Below are 13,926 nucleotides of genomic sequence, written 5' to 3' on the forward strand. Positions count from 1 at the left end.
AGCTTGAAGCTAAAGTTTTAATTTGTTTTGATAATTTTGGCCCCACCCCTTTTGACTCCCCCATTTGCCGTTGGCTCCACCCACTACTGGAATGCAGCCCCTGAGAGCTTCTCTGAAATGGAATTCAGCCCTCGGACAGAAAGCAGTTCTTCGCCGTTGCCATAAATGTTCCAAGATTCCAACTTTCCCTGTGTTACCCACTGGTTAAATTTTGGTTGGAGATCTGGATTTCAGAATGGTGGCAGAATTAATTCATTCTTGGTATTCAAAAGTGTGTTGTTGTTGTTGTTTAAAAAAATTAAAACGACAGCATAGAGTTGAGCAATGGCAAAAACTGAATAATTGTGCAATATGGTAAGCATAAAATACATGTCGAATGTAAAGCAGGTAATCTTGTCTTTCTCTTCCAGCCAGTGCTGGACTCATAGCATAGTCCAGGCTGGAAGAGAGTGAAAACTTAGGATATGCATTTTCTTCTCTTCGAGCCTGTACAATTCTATTAATATAGCGCAAGAATAACAGATTCTGAAGATCTGAATTCTGCTGCAGAAAACATTTCCAGTCAAGCAGAACTTCAAAACTCGGGGTGGAATCCACAAGCATCCCTAACTTAACTGTGATGAGGTAGAAGAGTTATGTGGGTAAGGACTTTATCCATGGCTCATTTCACACATAAACTGCCCCTGTTAGCTTTTCTCCAGCCTTGTAGATGATTTCAAGCACCCCACCCTGGAAAGCAGCTGGAGGAAACAGCTGAAGTGGTGGATTTTCATAGGGAGGGAGAAACAAGAATGGAACAGAAGGGATCAGTTGAAAATTTAGTACTGCAATTTCCATTACAAAGCTCTTTGGTTTATGGGCCCACATTTCTCCTTTGGCTTTGACAGGCAACCATTTGTTTTTTCTCTTTTCTTCCTGCTCTGAATTTTGATCTTGACATAAAGAGCTGACTTATATACCAAGTCAAGCCATTGGTCTATCTAGCTCAATTTTTTCTACATAGATTGGCAACAGCTCTCCAGGATTTCAGGCACCAGTGTTTTCCCATCCCTACCTACAAATGCTGGCAATTGAGTCTGGAACCCTCTACATGTAAAGCATGCGCTCCCCACCACTGCACTACAGCCTTCCCAGTTAAAATTAGCAATAAAAGTAGAGTACCTATTTTCTCAGAATTCTCCTAATGTTAACATAGAACTCTTGTCTCAGTGGAAATAGTCAAAAAGTGTTTTTTCCCCCCTTCTGGAACACCATTATGGTTTTTCAGTAATGAAAAAGGGCTGAACATGTGCAGACTAAAACAGTGGAAAAGGCAATTAACACAGCACTTCAAATCCACACATCAAACCCACACACACATACAGTCAGTTCAATGGGCAATAAAAGCAAAAAGACTAATCTGATTTACATTGGAGGTTTATTATGATTCAATACGATCTGATAAAATGTTTGTAATCAACATAATAGTACATCCCATTCATTATTTTAATATATACTACAATCTTCATCTGGTAGCATGCAGAGGGTAAAGTAGAATCACATAGATAAAAGGTCCTTTTCTTTGTTAAAAAAGAGAGCAAAAGGAAGAAACCTAAATTACAGAATATGGCTTTACTTCATAAGAAAACTATACTCAGTGGTAAGACAGAATATAAGAAAATAAGAAGATCCATGCTGGATCAGACCAAGGGTCCATCTAGTCCAGCGTTCTGTTCACACAGTGGCCAACCAGCTGTCGATTGGGAACCCACAAGCAGGACACAAATGCAACAGTACCCTCCCGCCTATGTTCCCCAGCAACTGGTGTACATAGGCTCACTGGTACTGGAGGTAGCACTTAGCCATCTGGACTAGTAGCCATTGATAGCCTTCTCCTCCAGGTATTTATCTAACCCCATTTTAAAGCCATCCAAATTGGTGGCTATCACTACGTCTTCTGGTAGCGAAATCTATAGGTTAACTATGCACTGTGTGAAGAAATTCTTCCTTTTATCTGTCCTGAATCTCCCACCAATCAGCTTCATGGGATGACCCCAGGGTCCAGTATTCTGAGAGAGGGAGAAAAATGTCTCCTTATCCACATTCTCTACACCATGCCTAATTTTGTAGACCTCTATCATGATTCTACTTACCCTCCTTTTTTACCAAGCTAAACAATCCCAGCTGTTGTAACCTTCTCTCATAGGGGAGATGCTCCAGCCCCTTGATCATTTTAGTTGCCCTTTTCTGATAGGTTTATCGAGATTTCATTTTACTGTAAACATCACCATGTGCCAGTTTAAACTGAAGTCTGAATACTGAGGAGTAGACTATAGCTGAAACAGAAATGTTCAAATATTTGAAAATCAGCCATTTTTTTCCAGCTTTGTCGGTCATTATTTTTGAATGAGAAATGTCAAAGCAAAATCTGAATATGCATTTTTGAATGTGATTTTTTTAACCTCAAAATTAAAAAACAGAATTCAGTCCATTTAGCTGGGAGAGGTTGGGAAGTCTATTTCTTAGGCTTCCTGGCAGCAGTGGATTGGATTCTTCTGAGCATGCTCTAAACAGTCCATAGTTTCAGTGTTATTATCATTAATCCTTACCAACAGCTCTGCAAGGTAGACCCATGGGAGGGGGGGGACGGACTGAGGCCTGGAGAACAGTGGCTTGCCAAAGGCTACCTTGTGAGTTCACAGCTCAGATGAAGTTCTTGTGAGTTCACAGCATCATCTTAGATCACAGCTCATTATCTCAGCCATGACACTACAGCAACGTAGGCACACATTATGTCACAGAATTACCTAGTAGATATCTGTGATACTTGCACAATCATGTTCTAATAAGGGGTAGGATCCAACACTGGCTATCCACCAGCAGAATGGAAACTGCTGGCAGTATGGATTTCCCCTTTCCATACAGCCCCCTCCCCCATGTGCCCAGCAAATCTGTTCTGGAGGGTTGGGGATTGTAGGCCCCTGGGCTTGTAGCAAGTTAACAATAGTTCTATAGATGCTTAGAGATCTATAATGCTCTCTGCTTTGGTTCATAGTAGTTGCAATTCCTTGCAGTTGGGCCTCTCGGCTCATAAGATGAGTCAAAGGCCGGTATAGTGCCTTCTCAGCACATTCCGGAGTTAATGAGCTCTGGTACTGTTTATCTTATCAAAGCCTAGGATGTGCCTGAGAGTAAAGCTAAGCCACAGGTGTCTATGCTGAGAAAATTCTGATAGTCTTGCTTCTGCCAAATATGTTACCAAGCACTGCCAGGCTATGCTGGGAAAGTTGTAGATACACTCTAACGATGTTTGCACCTGTCATATTACCTCACTGCTATGCCTGAATCATAACATGTATGATATAAAAGTCATCTTGCAGCACAGCTCTTTGTTCAGAGCTTTGCCTGATCCAGTCATTGGGTACGCCTGTGCGCTGTAAGTACTCAATAAAAATCTCCTTGTAAGCAAACCTGGACCTGACTTATCACTTTCTTGGTATCCCAAAATCTTGGAAGCCCACGGCCAGGGCATACAGGGACACACACACCCTGAGCATATTTGGGGAGTATACAGGGGGCTGCACGGCAGAATAGGGCCATGTGCGATGTTGGATTTAACCATATATTAATGCAATAAGGACAACACCTCTGTGGGGAAATTATCCCATTTTCCTAGGTCCAAAATATTGGATTTTGAGTGCTCAGAAAATGTGATGTCCCACAACAGTAGTGCAACCTTGAAAGAAGATTTGAGGACTCTGTCACACAAAAACAAACAAATGTACATTAGTCACAAATCTTTCTTGAAGGACTCTAGGATACATGTATTAGCAGCCCAGTCTTTTGCAATGTTGCTTGAAGTTGACATAAAATAAAGATCCTGCTGAGATAACTTCTTATCCACATATTGTTTGTTTTCTCTCTCTTTCCCCCTCTGCTTGAATAATCTGGATGTATTTATATTGTCCAATTTGCTACAATTTGCATCTTGGTTCCACACACAGCCCATTTGGTTTTAAAAAAATAAACCATATGAATATGTTTCATCATGCAAATGCAAGGGTTTTCCCTCCTTGGGCAAGCCCAGATAAATGGACAGAAAAACTGGAGGGTTTACACTGAAGGCTTATTATTGAGAGATGTTCATGATAAGCAGGCTTTAAGCAAAACGGGTTAACAAAATTAAATTTCAAAGGGCCTGAGGTAGACTTGGCTGTAGAATTCTCCTTTCTGCTTAAGAAGACAAACAAGGCATATTAGACCAGGGGTGGGCAACTTGTGGCCCTCCAGATATTTGGCTTGTTTTGGTAAGGGGTCATGGGAGTTGTAGGCCAAAGCAACTAGAATGCCACAAATTGTTCAACCCTGCATTAGGCAAAGGTTAGAATAAATCCTAGGTTAGAATCCTTGGCTCCTCTCTACAATGACTTTGAGCATTTCTGCACAAGGCTTTTATTGCACGCTCATGATTGGTCGCTCATAGAAATTTGTGGGTCCTTTACATGACATCGTCAACCTCCAGGGTGTCCCCTGCACTTTCTGGCCTTTATCCCAGTTTTTAAAAGACCCGGGATAATGCAGTAATAACTGTTAATCCACTTTAATGGCCGTGTGATATTGTGCAGTTCTGCTGTAACACAGTGCCATCTAGTGGCTGTATAATGAAACATGTAGAACTTACAGACAAAGCAAGTCCCAGGAAAAAAGCCCATGTCAGCCCATGTAAGGAGCTGGACTTAATCCCGCAAAGAATCCAGCAGCAGAAGCTCCGGTAAGTTGCGGGATAAAAAGCCTTGTGTGGAGAAGCCCTTTATGGCTCAGTTTATCTGTGGCCCTACCACAGATTTGGCAGGAAAGCATGAACACCACTGTACTCCCAGCACTTAAAATGGGATGCAGATGTATGTGCCGGCAATTCATGCTACCTTCCCCACTATAATTTTTCTCAAGGTGGAAAGATATCACCATCTGCATGCACAACTGCACCACATCACAGGCGTGGTGGCAGTGTATGAAACAGGCTTATGATTGCTAGTGGGGCAGTTCTAACACTAATGGGCTATCCACCCATTAAGTCATGAGGTACAGCAAAGATGCAAAAACAAGTAGTTGGGAATAGACCCATGGGGTTGGAAAATCCTTAGATCTGGGATGGGGAACCTGTGACTTTTGGCCTAATTTTATGTGGCCTGCAGAGATGGGGTGGCAAGAGAGAGGGGGAGAGAGAGAAGGAAGGAGGGGTGGGGTGGCAGAGAGCGAGCAAGAGAGTGCGCTCTACAAGCCTGCAAACTCCACCCACTTTGGGCTCTGTCCAGTGGAGGCTGGTGGCTCTGATGTTAGTGGGGTGGTGATCTGCTCCAGGTTTCAGTCAGAACCAGCCAGAACTCTAAAGGAGAAACCCAGAGCAGATTCACTGCCCCACTGATATCGGAGTCACCAGCCTCTGGTTCCGCCCACCATTGGCTGTGGCCCCTGATCGATGTTTCCTCTGGGTCAACAGCCCTTCATAGGAAAACGATGGAGATTTTGCATACTGGGAAATGATCGAGGGATATTTCACATTTTGCCACGTTCACAGGGGTGGCATTGTATAAGAAGTGTCATGGGCAAGGGCCTGTGGGATGTGGGTAATAACAGTGATCAATAATAACAGGAAGTATTGCAAAGGATTACAGGGAGGCTGAAAGCAGTACCCAAATTGACTCTTTGCCGCTGCACTGGGGGGTTGACTCATGTACCAGAATAAGGAAACCCTCAGTGACTGATAAGGTTCATCTGTTAATATGATCGTGTATGTACGTATGCAAATATGTGTTGCCCAACCCTAGCAGCTCAGTTTTTTAAACGCCATGCTTAGATCCCATCATCATTTATGAAATAGCTGCGGTGTAGCTGTGGAATTAACAGCAGCATGAGGTGTGGACAATTAGCAAATGATAACAGCATGAGATTTGGGGAGTGAGGTTAGTCTGAATGATCCCTGTGACTCTGGGGCTGTGAAAAGAGACTGCTAGAATGAGTCAAACAGGTTGGTCAAGTTTAGCTCGGCCAGCGCTAGTGAACGGGAGGCATCAGCCCCAAGGAATGTGTTAATCGACTATAGGGTAAGAACAAAGAAAGCAGGCGAATTAGTGAGCAATGGCTGCTGGAACTGGGTCTAAAAAGGATGCAGAGAGCTGACTTTGAGCTTTGTGGGAAACCCCAGGGCACTTGGGGTCCCCTAGAAATCTGATGGGGAACAGGAACTGTATAAATATGCCCACGGCTCACTCAAGATATGTTGCTGTACTGGGTGAAAGGCAAGATGGCACCCTCCCCCATTCCACGTACAAAAGCCAATGGGACTTGCAGTTGAATCCCAAAGGAGGCTGGTGGCTCCGATTTCAGTCAGGATTCTAAAGGAGCCATCCAAGGTGCTGATCTCATTTTGAGGACAGGGTTCAGCACTTTGGTTAGCTCCTTTAGAGTTCTGGCTGGAACCCAGAGCGGATATAAAAAGGTAAAGGTGTCCCCAACCAGTCGTGTCCGACTCTAGGGTGCGATGCTCATCCCCGTTTCTAAGCCGAAGAGCCAGCGCTGTCCAAAGACGCTTCCGTGGTCATGTGGCCGGCATGACTGAACACCGAGGTGCACGGAACGCTGTTACCTTTCCCGCCGAGGTGGTACCTATTTATCTACTTGCAATTTCTTGCTTTCGAACTGCTAGGTTGGCAGAAGCTGGGACTGAAGACAGGAGCTCACTCCATCACGCAGCACTCGGGTCTCGAACTGCTGTCCTGCCAACCTTCCGGTCTGCAGTTCAGTGTCGGATATACTGCTCCACTAATATAGGAGCCACCAGCCTCCATGGCTGAATCTTACTTCAAGACATGGGACCTTATCCTCCACTGCACCTGAAGGCAGCAAGCTAGCTTGGAGTGGGGGTGGGGAGTGCAGTTCAGGGTGCAGGGCACACACACCTCTGCTCTCTTAACTCCTGTTACAACTGTCGCTGTCAGTATCGCTCCCACCCCCAGCATCTGCTGCTTGCGGCAGCCGCATCATTCTGCCTAATGGTAGGGCCGACCCTAAAAATTCACAGTAAACACCATTCCCTTCTGCAATTCCTGAATTGGGCCTATGACTGGAGCTTATTAGTATTCTCATTATGTCTGCGCCCTTGTTCCCATCTTTCCTCTTCTGACATCCAAATTAGAAGCTGCAGCTTCAATAGCAGTGACATGAACACCAGGACTAGTCTTTCCCCCACAGATTCCAACAGCTGATGTCTCATGGGCACAGTCCCAGCACCCTCCCTGTTGTTCTGCCGATCCAGTGCAGTGAATAGGAAAGATATTCTTTGTTTCATGCCTTTGAGAGCTGAGACAAAGCTATGGCTGGAGTGGTGGGTGAATTTTCTACAGAATTTTCTGCAAGACCTTTCTACCAGCAGCTGTTATGCTAATCATTCTCCCTTTAGCTCAGCTGTTCATCTGCAGGGAAGGAAAACACCACTGAGCAATGACAGACTGCAAGCATAGCAGTCTGTGTAGTTTAGGGGATTCCTCACAAATATTGTCTGCTGTGGCTTCTACAGTCTGTTTTAAAAAATCCTGTATGTCAGGAGATACGCCTTTCCAATATGATGGAAAGGGTTAAAGAACATCTCAAGCTAGGGTATGATGCATCATTGAGACCTAATATACTGTAAAGCAAAAGAATTGCCAAGATTGAGTGTTGAAATATTTATCTACTGTACATTTATCTACTGTTCTTCTTTGTAATCATCATAAAATCATAGAATAGTAGGGTTGGAAGGAGCCTATAAGACCATCAAGTCCCATCAACCCCCAATTTTAATGTTATTAATATTTTAGTACTCCTTGATTCAAATAAGTGTGTGTGTGTGTGTGTAACGTCAAAACATTTGAAATTTTTTTTTGCACTGACTTTTATTTTTTATTTGGGATGTGTGTGATTAGGGATTATTTGTCCTTTTTTGTATCAGAAATGTATATCAGTACATTTAAGAGCTGCCTGGGAAAAGTTCAGCAGATGCTGATTCTTATGTCCCTGTGCTGCAGTGGCCCAGAGACCTTCATTTGGGCTGACAGAAAGGCTCTTCTTCAATTGACTCTTCCAAAAAGAGGATTGAGAAGGCAATCTTGTGAACTTCAAGGTGCTGCTGGAGCAGCCTACCCCAACCAATTCCCCCACAGAGTGCTGGACTGCAACTCCCATAATCCCCAGCCAGGATATGGGGATGATGGGAGTTGTGGTCCAACACATCTGGAGGGCACCAGGTTGGGGAAGGTTGTGCTAGTGGGAAGGTCATGAGGATTCAATGAGATATCATGCAAGGGAAGAGAGTTGCCAGTCTCTGTTTTGAAAAGGGTGTTCTTGTGCCTTTCATAGCTGTATGGTGCAAGTTCAGCAGGCAAAAGTCTCAGTTTGTTACAGGGTTGTTGCACAGTGTTATTTGGGGTGGGGGCACAAATACCCCAAACTGGAATGCAGTAGGAATGGGCTAATGAAGATGATGATGATGATGATGATGATGGTATTTTTCACTGGAAATGTATATCTGATCAGATGGCACTTAACACATCACCAAGAAAAGGAGAAAAGAGGGCACACATTTATATAAAATCTGCATTTGACACTAATTTGGCAGTATCCAACAGTGTCATTCCACATACTCAAATAGTGCTAGCAGAGCTCCACAATATTTGTGTCATGCAAGTGTTTGCACACAGTCACTTGTACAACCTTGCTTGCGGAAACGTAACTTTAGTTGGATTTTCCTCTTGTGCATAGTTCAGAACCTAGTTCCTGCTAGCGCAATGTCATTTGCACTAGCAGAAGAACACTGCTGGATACTACCCAAATGTGTATAGATGCACATTTACAAATGATTACTAAATGATTAAATATTCATTCAATAAATAAACCCTTACATTTCGTTGCACAAGAGTGTTGTAATCAGATGCAGAGTTACATTTAGGAGAAACGTTGAGGCAACGTCATAGAGTCATGAATCATAGGGTTGGAAGGGGCCTACAAGACCATCGAGTCCAACCCCTGCTCAATGCAGGAAGCCTGACTCCCAGGCAGTCTCCCATCCAAGTACTAACCAGGGCTGACCCTGCTTAGCTTCCGAGATCAGAAGAGAGCAGGCACATCCAGCCCTTTGCTCGTCCTCGACATGCCTGGTGTATTCCGTCAGCACTTATGGCTGCAGAGATGCACTTCAGAATACTGATGGAGTGATGCACTCTTTCCCAGAATACTGATGGAGTGGGGCTGTTGAGGGGGCATTGCTTTGCTAGGTTACATCAATGGTTGGGGGAACAGGTTGGGACGGGAACAGGGGGCAGCAACAGATCTCTAGGCAAACATGCCATTTTACTAAACTCTTTGGTTGGAAAGAAGACTGTCATGTGTACACTCACAAGGCCTCATCCTCTAGGATAGGCAGCGTCCTGTTCTCCTAAGTCACCACAGCTGTCAGTGTGATGCGGTTCTCAGCAACTGATGATGTCACATCTCTTGCAGACTCCTGGAGGGCCAGCAATTCCATGGATCAAATATCACATCCCTTCTTGTAGTGACCAATAAATAAATAAATATGCAGATAACTGGGGTTATTGGTTTCTGATGCAAGGCAGCAAACTAAGCAACATCTTTTCGCTACAGAAACTAGAGGGATGCCTTGAGTGGAGAGGAATTGGGAGGGGGAGCATCTCTGGCATGCTGTGATTTGCAGTGTTCCCTCCTGACAGAAAGGAAATGGGTCTTTCAACAGCACACAGCTTTCCAAAGGGATTCCAGGCGTTTGGTTATCCAAGAGGCCCTTCAGTCTTTCCAAAAGAATGATTCTAGCCAGTTTTTCATTAAGAGGCCCAATATTTTATTAAGATGACATAACAGAATCCTGCAGCCAGAGGGACTCCTCGCCACTGCACAGCTAATACTGAAGGCTGTGGCATTTTTTATCATAACTGCTGGTTCATTATGCAGCAGCTGAGTCCCTGGTTCACCCCACCCCACACTCGCATAAACAGCACAGTGATTTGGTAGGACACAGAGGCTGCAATCCTGCAAACAGGCTGCGTAAATCTCAGTGATGTTCGTGGGACTTAAGCAGGCGAACTGTGTGCAGAACTGGAACCCTAGTTGATATAATGCCCTCTGGATACATTGCCCTTTTTAAACTGTTTACATAAAGTACAAATAATAAATCAAGACTTCTGCTACACTGATTTCCACGGGCAAAATGTAAACTGGAAACAGTCTGATTCACTTTGATTTTTCACATGCACAAAACAAAATGGAAGGGTATTTTTTTTTCTTTTTGAAAGTGCCGTGCTTACAATCCATAATAATAATTATAATTAAAAAAAAACAATGATTGCATTTAATAAAATATTTTAAGGTTAGGATTTTCAGTGGCACCCGAGACAAACAACTGTCCAGATTTCAGTGGTGACTGGGCAGCAAAATTCCCATAAGGCAGCAAACCTTCTCTGACATACCTGAAAGTAGTCCCATTTAACACAACTAAAATGACACTGGGGTTTGGTTTGCAGCCCAAAGCACCCTTGAAAATCCCACCTGAACAGGTCATATTTGAATTTGACATTTTAAAAAAATCATGGGAAAACATTTACCACATTTTTTGTCAGATGCTGTTTGCCCAAGCAAGGAAGGGGTTTCAGTGCCTGAGGTATAGGTAGTTCCTGGATGCTTTTAGGGAAATGGGAAGGTGGAAGAATCTGGAGGATGGTTTGCATAGCTTGCAGGTATAAAGATGCAGGTGTCTTCCCCACCAGACTGTTGAACTTGTCGTCCCCTAGCAGAACGGTCCAGTGCTCCGGATGCTCTTTCAGGACCTTCTGCATCTTGAATCGGGGGTTAGGCATGAACAGCAAGAGGTAATCGAGGCAGAGCTTTTTGGATGCCGCGTTGACTTTGGAGTCCCACATCTGCTGCAGGATGACATCCAGTGGGGTGAGCCCTTTGCTGTCCTCTATCTGGGGAGAGGCGCCGTTGCCGAGGAGGATGAGGACGGTCTCTGACCGCAGGAGCTCGCAGGCGAGGTGCAGAGGCGTCTTCCCATCTTCCAGGTGAAAGCAGCCAGTCCTGTTGATGTAGGAGTTGAGGCTGGGCTGCTTGTGTGCGATGCTGATGATCAGCCCCAAGACGTCTCTCCTGTCGTAGGTTACAGCCATGGCTAAGTGAGGGGCCGAGGATGGGCAATAACAGAAATGCTCCCCGGGGACTTTGAGAGCCTCCTCCGGAAAATGAGACAGCAGGTACTGGGCATAAGGCAGGTGATTGTGCACCACTGCATAGAGCAGGGCTTCAGAAGGCGAATATGTCCTCTGGCTGGCATTTTCCTCCCAGTAAAAATACTCCATAGTCCTCATGTCCTCCAGCATCCACACAGGCTTGTGATCTCTGACAGCCTGGTAGAACATATAGGATAAGAACTTGCAATGGCTGCTCTGGGCTTCCTGTAAGCTGGCCTGGTTGCTACTGGCCATGTCTCAAGAACTGAGGAGCGAGTCCCTTTGTGCAAAAAAGGACCCCCCCCCCCAATGGAAGGCTGATGTACCTTTTGAATGCAGATTCCAGAGGCTGCTGCAACCTTCAGACTGTCATTGCAGCAGCCTGGTCTGCACCAGCCAGCATGCCTAGCTGCTGTCTGACGGGCTGTTCATCTCCACCCATTCATTGTTTTCCCTTCCTCGCTGCGGGTGGTTTTGTTGAGATAAGCACAATCCTGCCAGCTCAGTTAACCATTGCCATGCGGGCAGGCAGTAAAAGCAATCCGTTCTCTCCATATGGCACACGGGTTAGGGGAATACTAATTGCTGTGATTTTATAGGTGAAGAGAGAGCTATTTCGAGGAGGCTATAACTAGCTTTGCAAGGGAAGCAATTTTCTGCCTGCAGTCAGGGTGTGATCAGTGCAGACACTTTGCGACAATAAATATTGCGACAGATTTTTGTGGCCTGGAGGAGCATCCTGATTAAGTGCACCCAGGATTATAGGGGAAGGTGAGTGACACCACATCTAGGCATCCTCCATACAGATGCAGTCCCCCGTGACTCAAATCTAGAAAACTAAGCTATCTTCTTCACCTGATAAATGATTGCATCACAGTTCCAAAGTCCAGGTATATATATGTATAGCCCTGAAGGTTTGGATATGCAGATCCTTTCAGACAAATCACCCCCATGTGCATATGTGAAGTGAGGCACTCCTGTGAGGGCTATGTCATTTGCCCTGATCGTTACCTTGTCGTGGTGTTTGAGCACCTCAATGATGTCATGAGCTAAACCGTGAAGGGACACCCAAGACAGGAAGGTCATGGCAGAGAGGTCAGACTGAATACGATCCCTGGGGAAGGAAACGGCAACCCACCCCAGTATTCTTGCCATGAAAACTAAATGGATCAGTACAACCAGAGATATGTCAGTATACCATTGGAAGATGGGACTCCCAGGTTGGAAGATGGTCAAAAAGCTACTGGAGAGGAACAGAGGATAAGTTCAACTAGCCCCAGATGTGATGACGCAGCTAGCTCAAAGCCGAAAGGATGGCTAGCAGCCGACGGTGCTGGTGGTGAACGATGAATCCGATGTTCTAAAGATCAACACACCATAGGAACCTGGAATGTCAGATCTATGAGCCAGGGCAAATTGGATGTGGTTATTGGGGAGATGTCAAGATTAAATATAGACATTTTGGGTGTCAGTGAACCGAAATGGACTGGAATGGGCCACTTCACATCAAATGACCACCAGATCTACTACTGTGGACAAGAGGACCATAGAAGAAATGGAGTAGCTTTCATAATTAATAATAAGGTGGCTAAAGCAGTGCTTGGATACAATCCAAAAAATGACAGAATGATCTCAATTCGAATTCAGGGTAAGCCATTTAACATCACAGTGATCCAAATATACGCCCCAACCACAGATGCCGAAGAAGCAGAAGTAGATCAGTTCTATGAGGATCTGCAGCACCTACTGGATAGTACGCCAAAAAAAGATGTTATTTTCATTACAGGAGACTGGAATGCTAAGGTGGATAGTCAAACGACACCTGGAATTACAGGCAAGCATGGTCTGGGAGAGCAAAATGAAGCAGGACATAGGCTGATAGAATTTTGCCAAGACAACTCACTGTGCATAACAAACACTCTCTTCCAACAACCGAAGAGACGACTTTATACATGGACTTCACCAGACGGTCGACACCGAAATCAGAGTGACTACATCCTTTGTAGCCAGAGGTGGCGGACATCTATGCAGTTGGTAAAAACAAGACCTGGAGATGATTGTAGTTCAGATCACGAACTGCTTATTGCACAATTTAGAATCAGACTAAAGAGAATAGGGAAGACTCACAGATCAGTTAGATATGAGCTCACTACTATTCCTAATGAATATGCAGTGGAGGTGAAGAATAGATTTAAGGGACTAGATTTAGTAGATAGTGTCCCGGAAGAACTATGGACAGAAGTTTGCGACATTGTTCAGGAGGCGGCAACAAAAAATATCCCAAAGAAGAAGAAAACCAAGAAGGCAAGATGGCTGTCTGCTGAGACACTGGAAGCAGCCCAAGAAAGAAGGAAAGCAAAAGGCAACAGTGATAGGGGGAGATATGCCCAATTCAATGCAAAATTCCAGAGGTTAGCCAGAAGAGATAAGGAATTATTTTTAAACAAGCAATGCGCAGAAGCGGAAGAAGAGAATAGAATAGGAAGGACAAGAGACCTCTTCCAGAAAATTAGAAACATCGGAGGTAAATTCCAGGCAAAAATGGGTATGATCAAAAACAAAGATGGCAAGGACCTAACAGAAGCAGAAGAGATCAAGAAAAGGTGGCAAGAATATATGGAAGATCTGTATAGGAAGGATAATAATATCGGGGATAGGTTTGATGGTGTGGTCAGTG

The 13,926-nt window shown here is 44.6% G+C and overlaps 1 protein-coding gene across 1 annotated transcript; it reads right to left on the reverse strand.

Moving 5' to 3' along the window:
• Positions 1-281: 281 nt before the first annotated feature.
• LOC146359997 (ankyrin repeat domain-containing protein 9-like) lies at positions 282-13,604 on the reverse strand. The gene has a single exon (XM_084828611.1). It carries the CDS (start codon positions 11,502-11,504, stop codon positions 10,611-10,613), a length of 894 nt encoding a protein of 297 aa, XP_084684737.1. The 5' UTR covers positions 11,505-13,604; the 3' UTR covers positions 282-10,610.
• Positions 13,605-13,926: the final 322 nt, after the last annotated feature.

Source organism: Heloderma suspectum, chromosome 1 (genome assembly GCF_057233095.1).
Source record: "Heloderma suspectum isolate Gila_16-S chromosome 1, 16-S_ref, whole genome shotgun sequence".
Lineage (NCBI taxonomy): Eukaryota > Metazoa > Chordata > Lepidosauria > Squamata > Helodermatidae > Heloderma > Heloderma suspectum.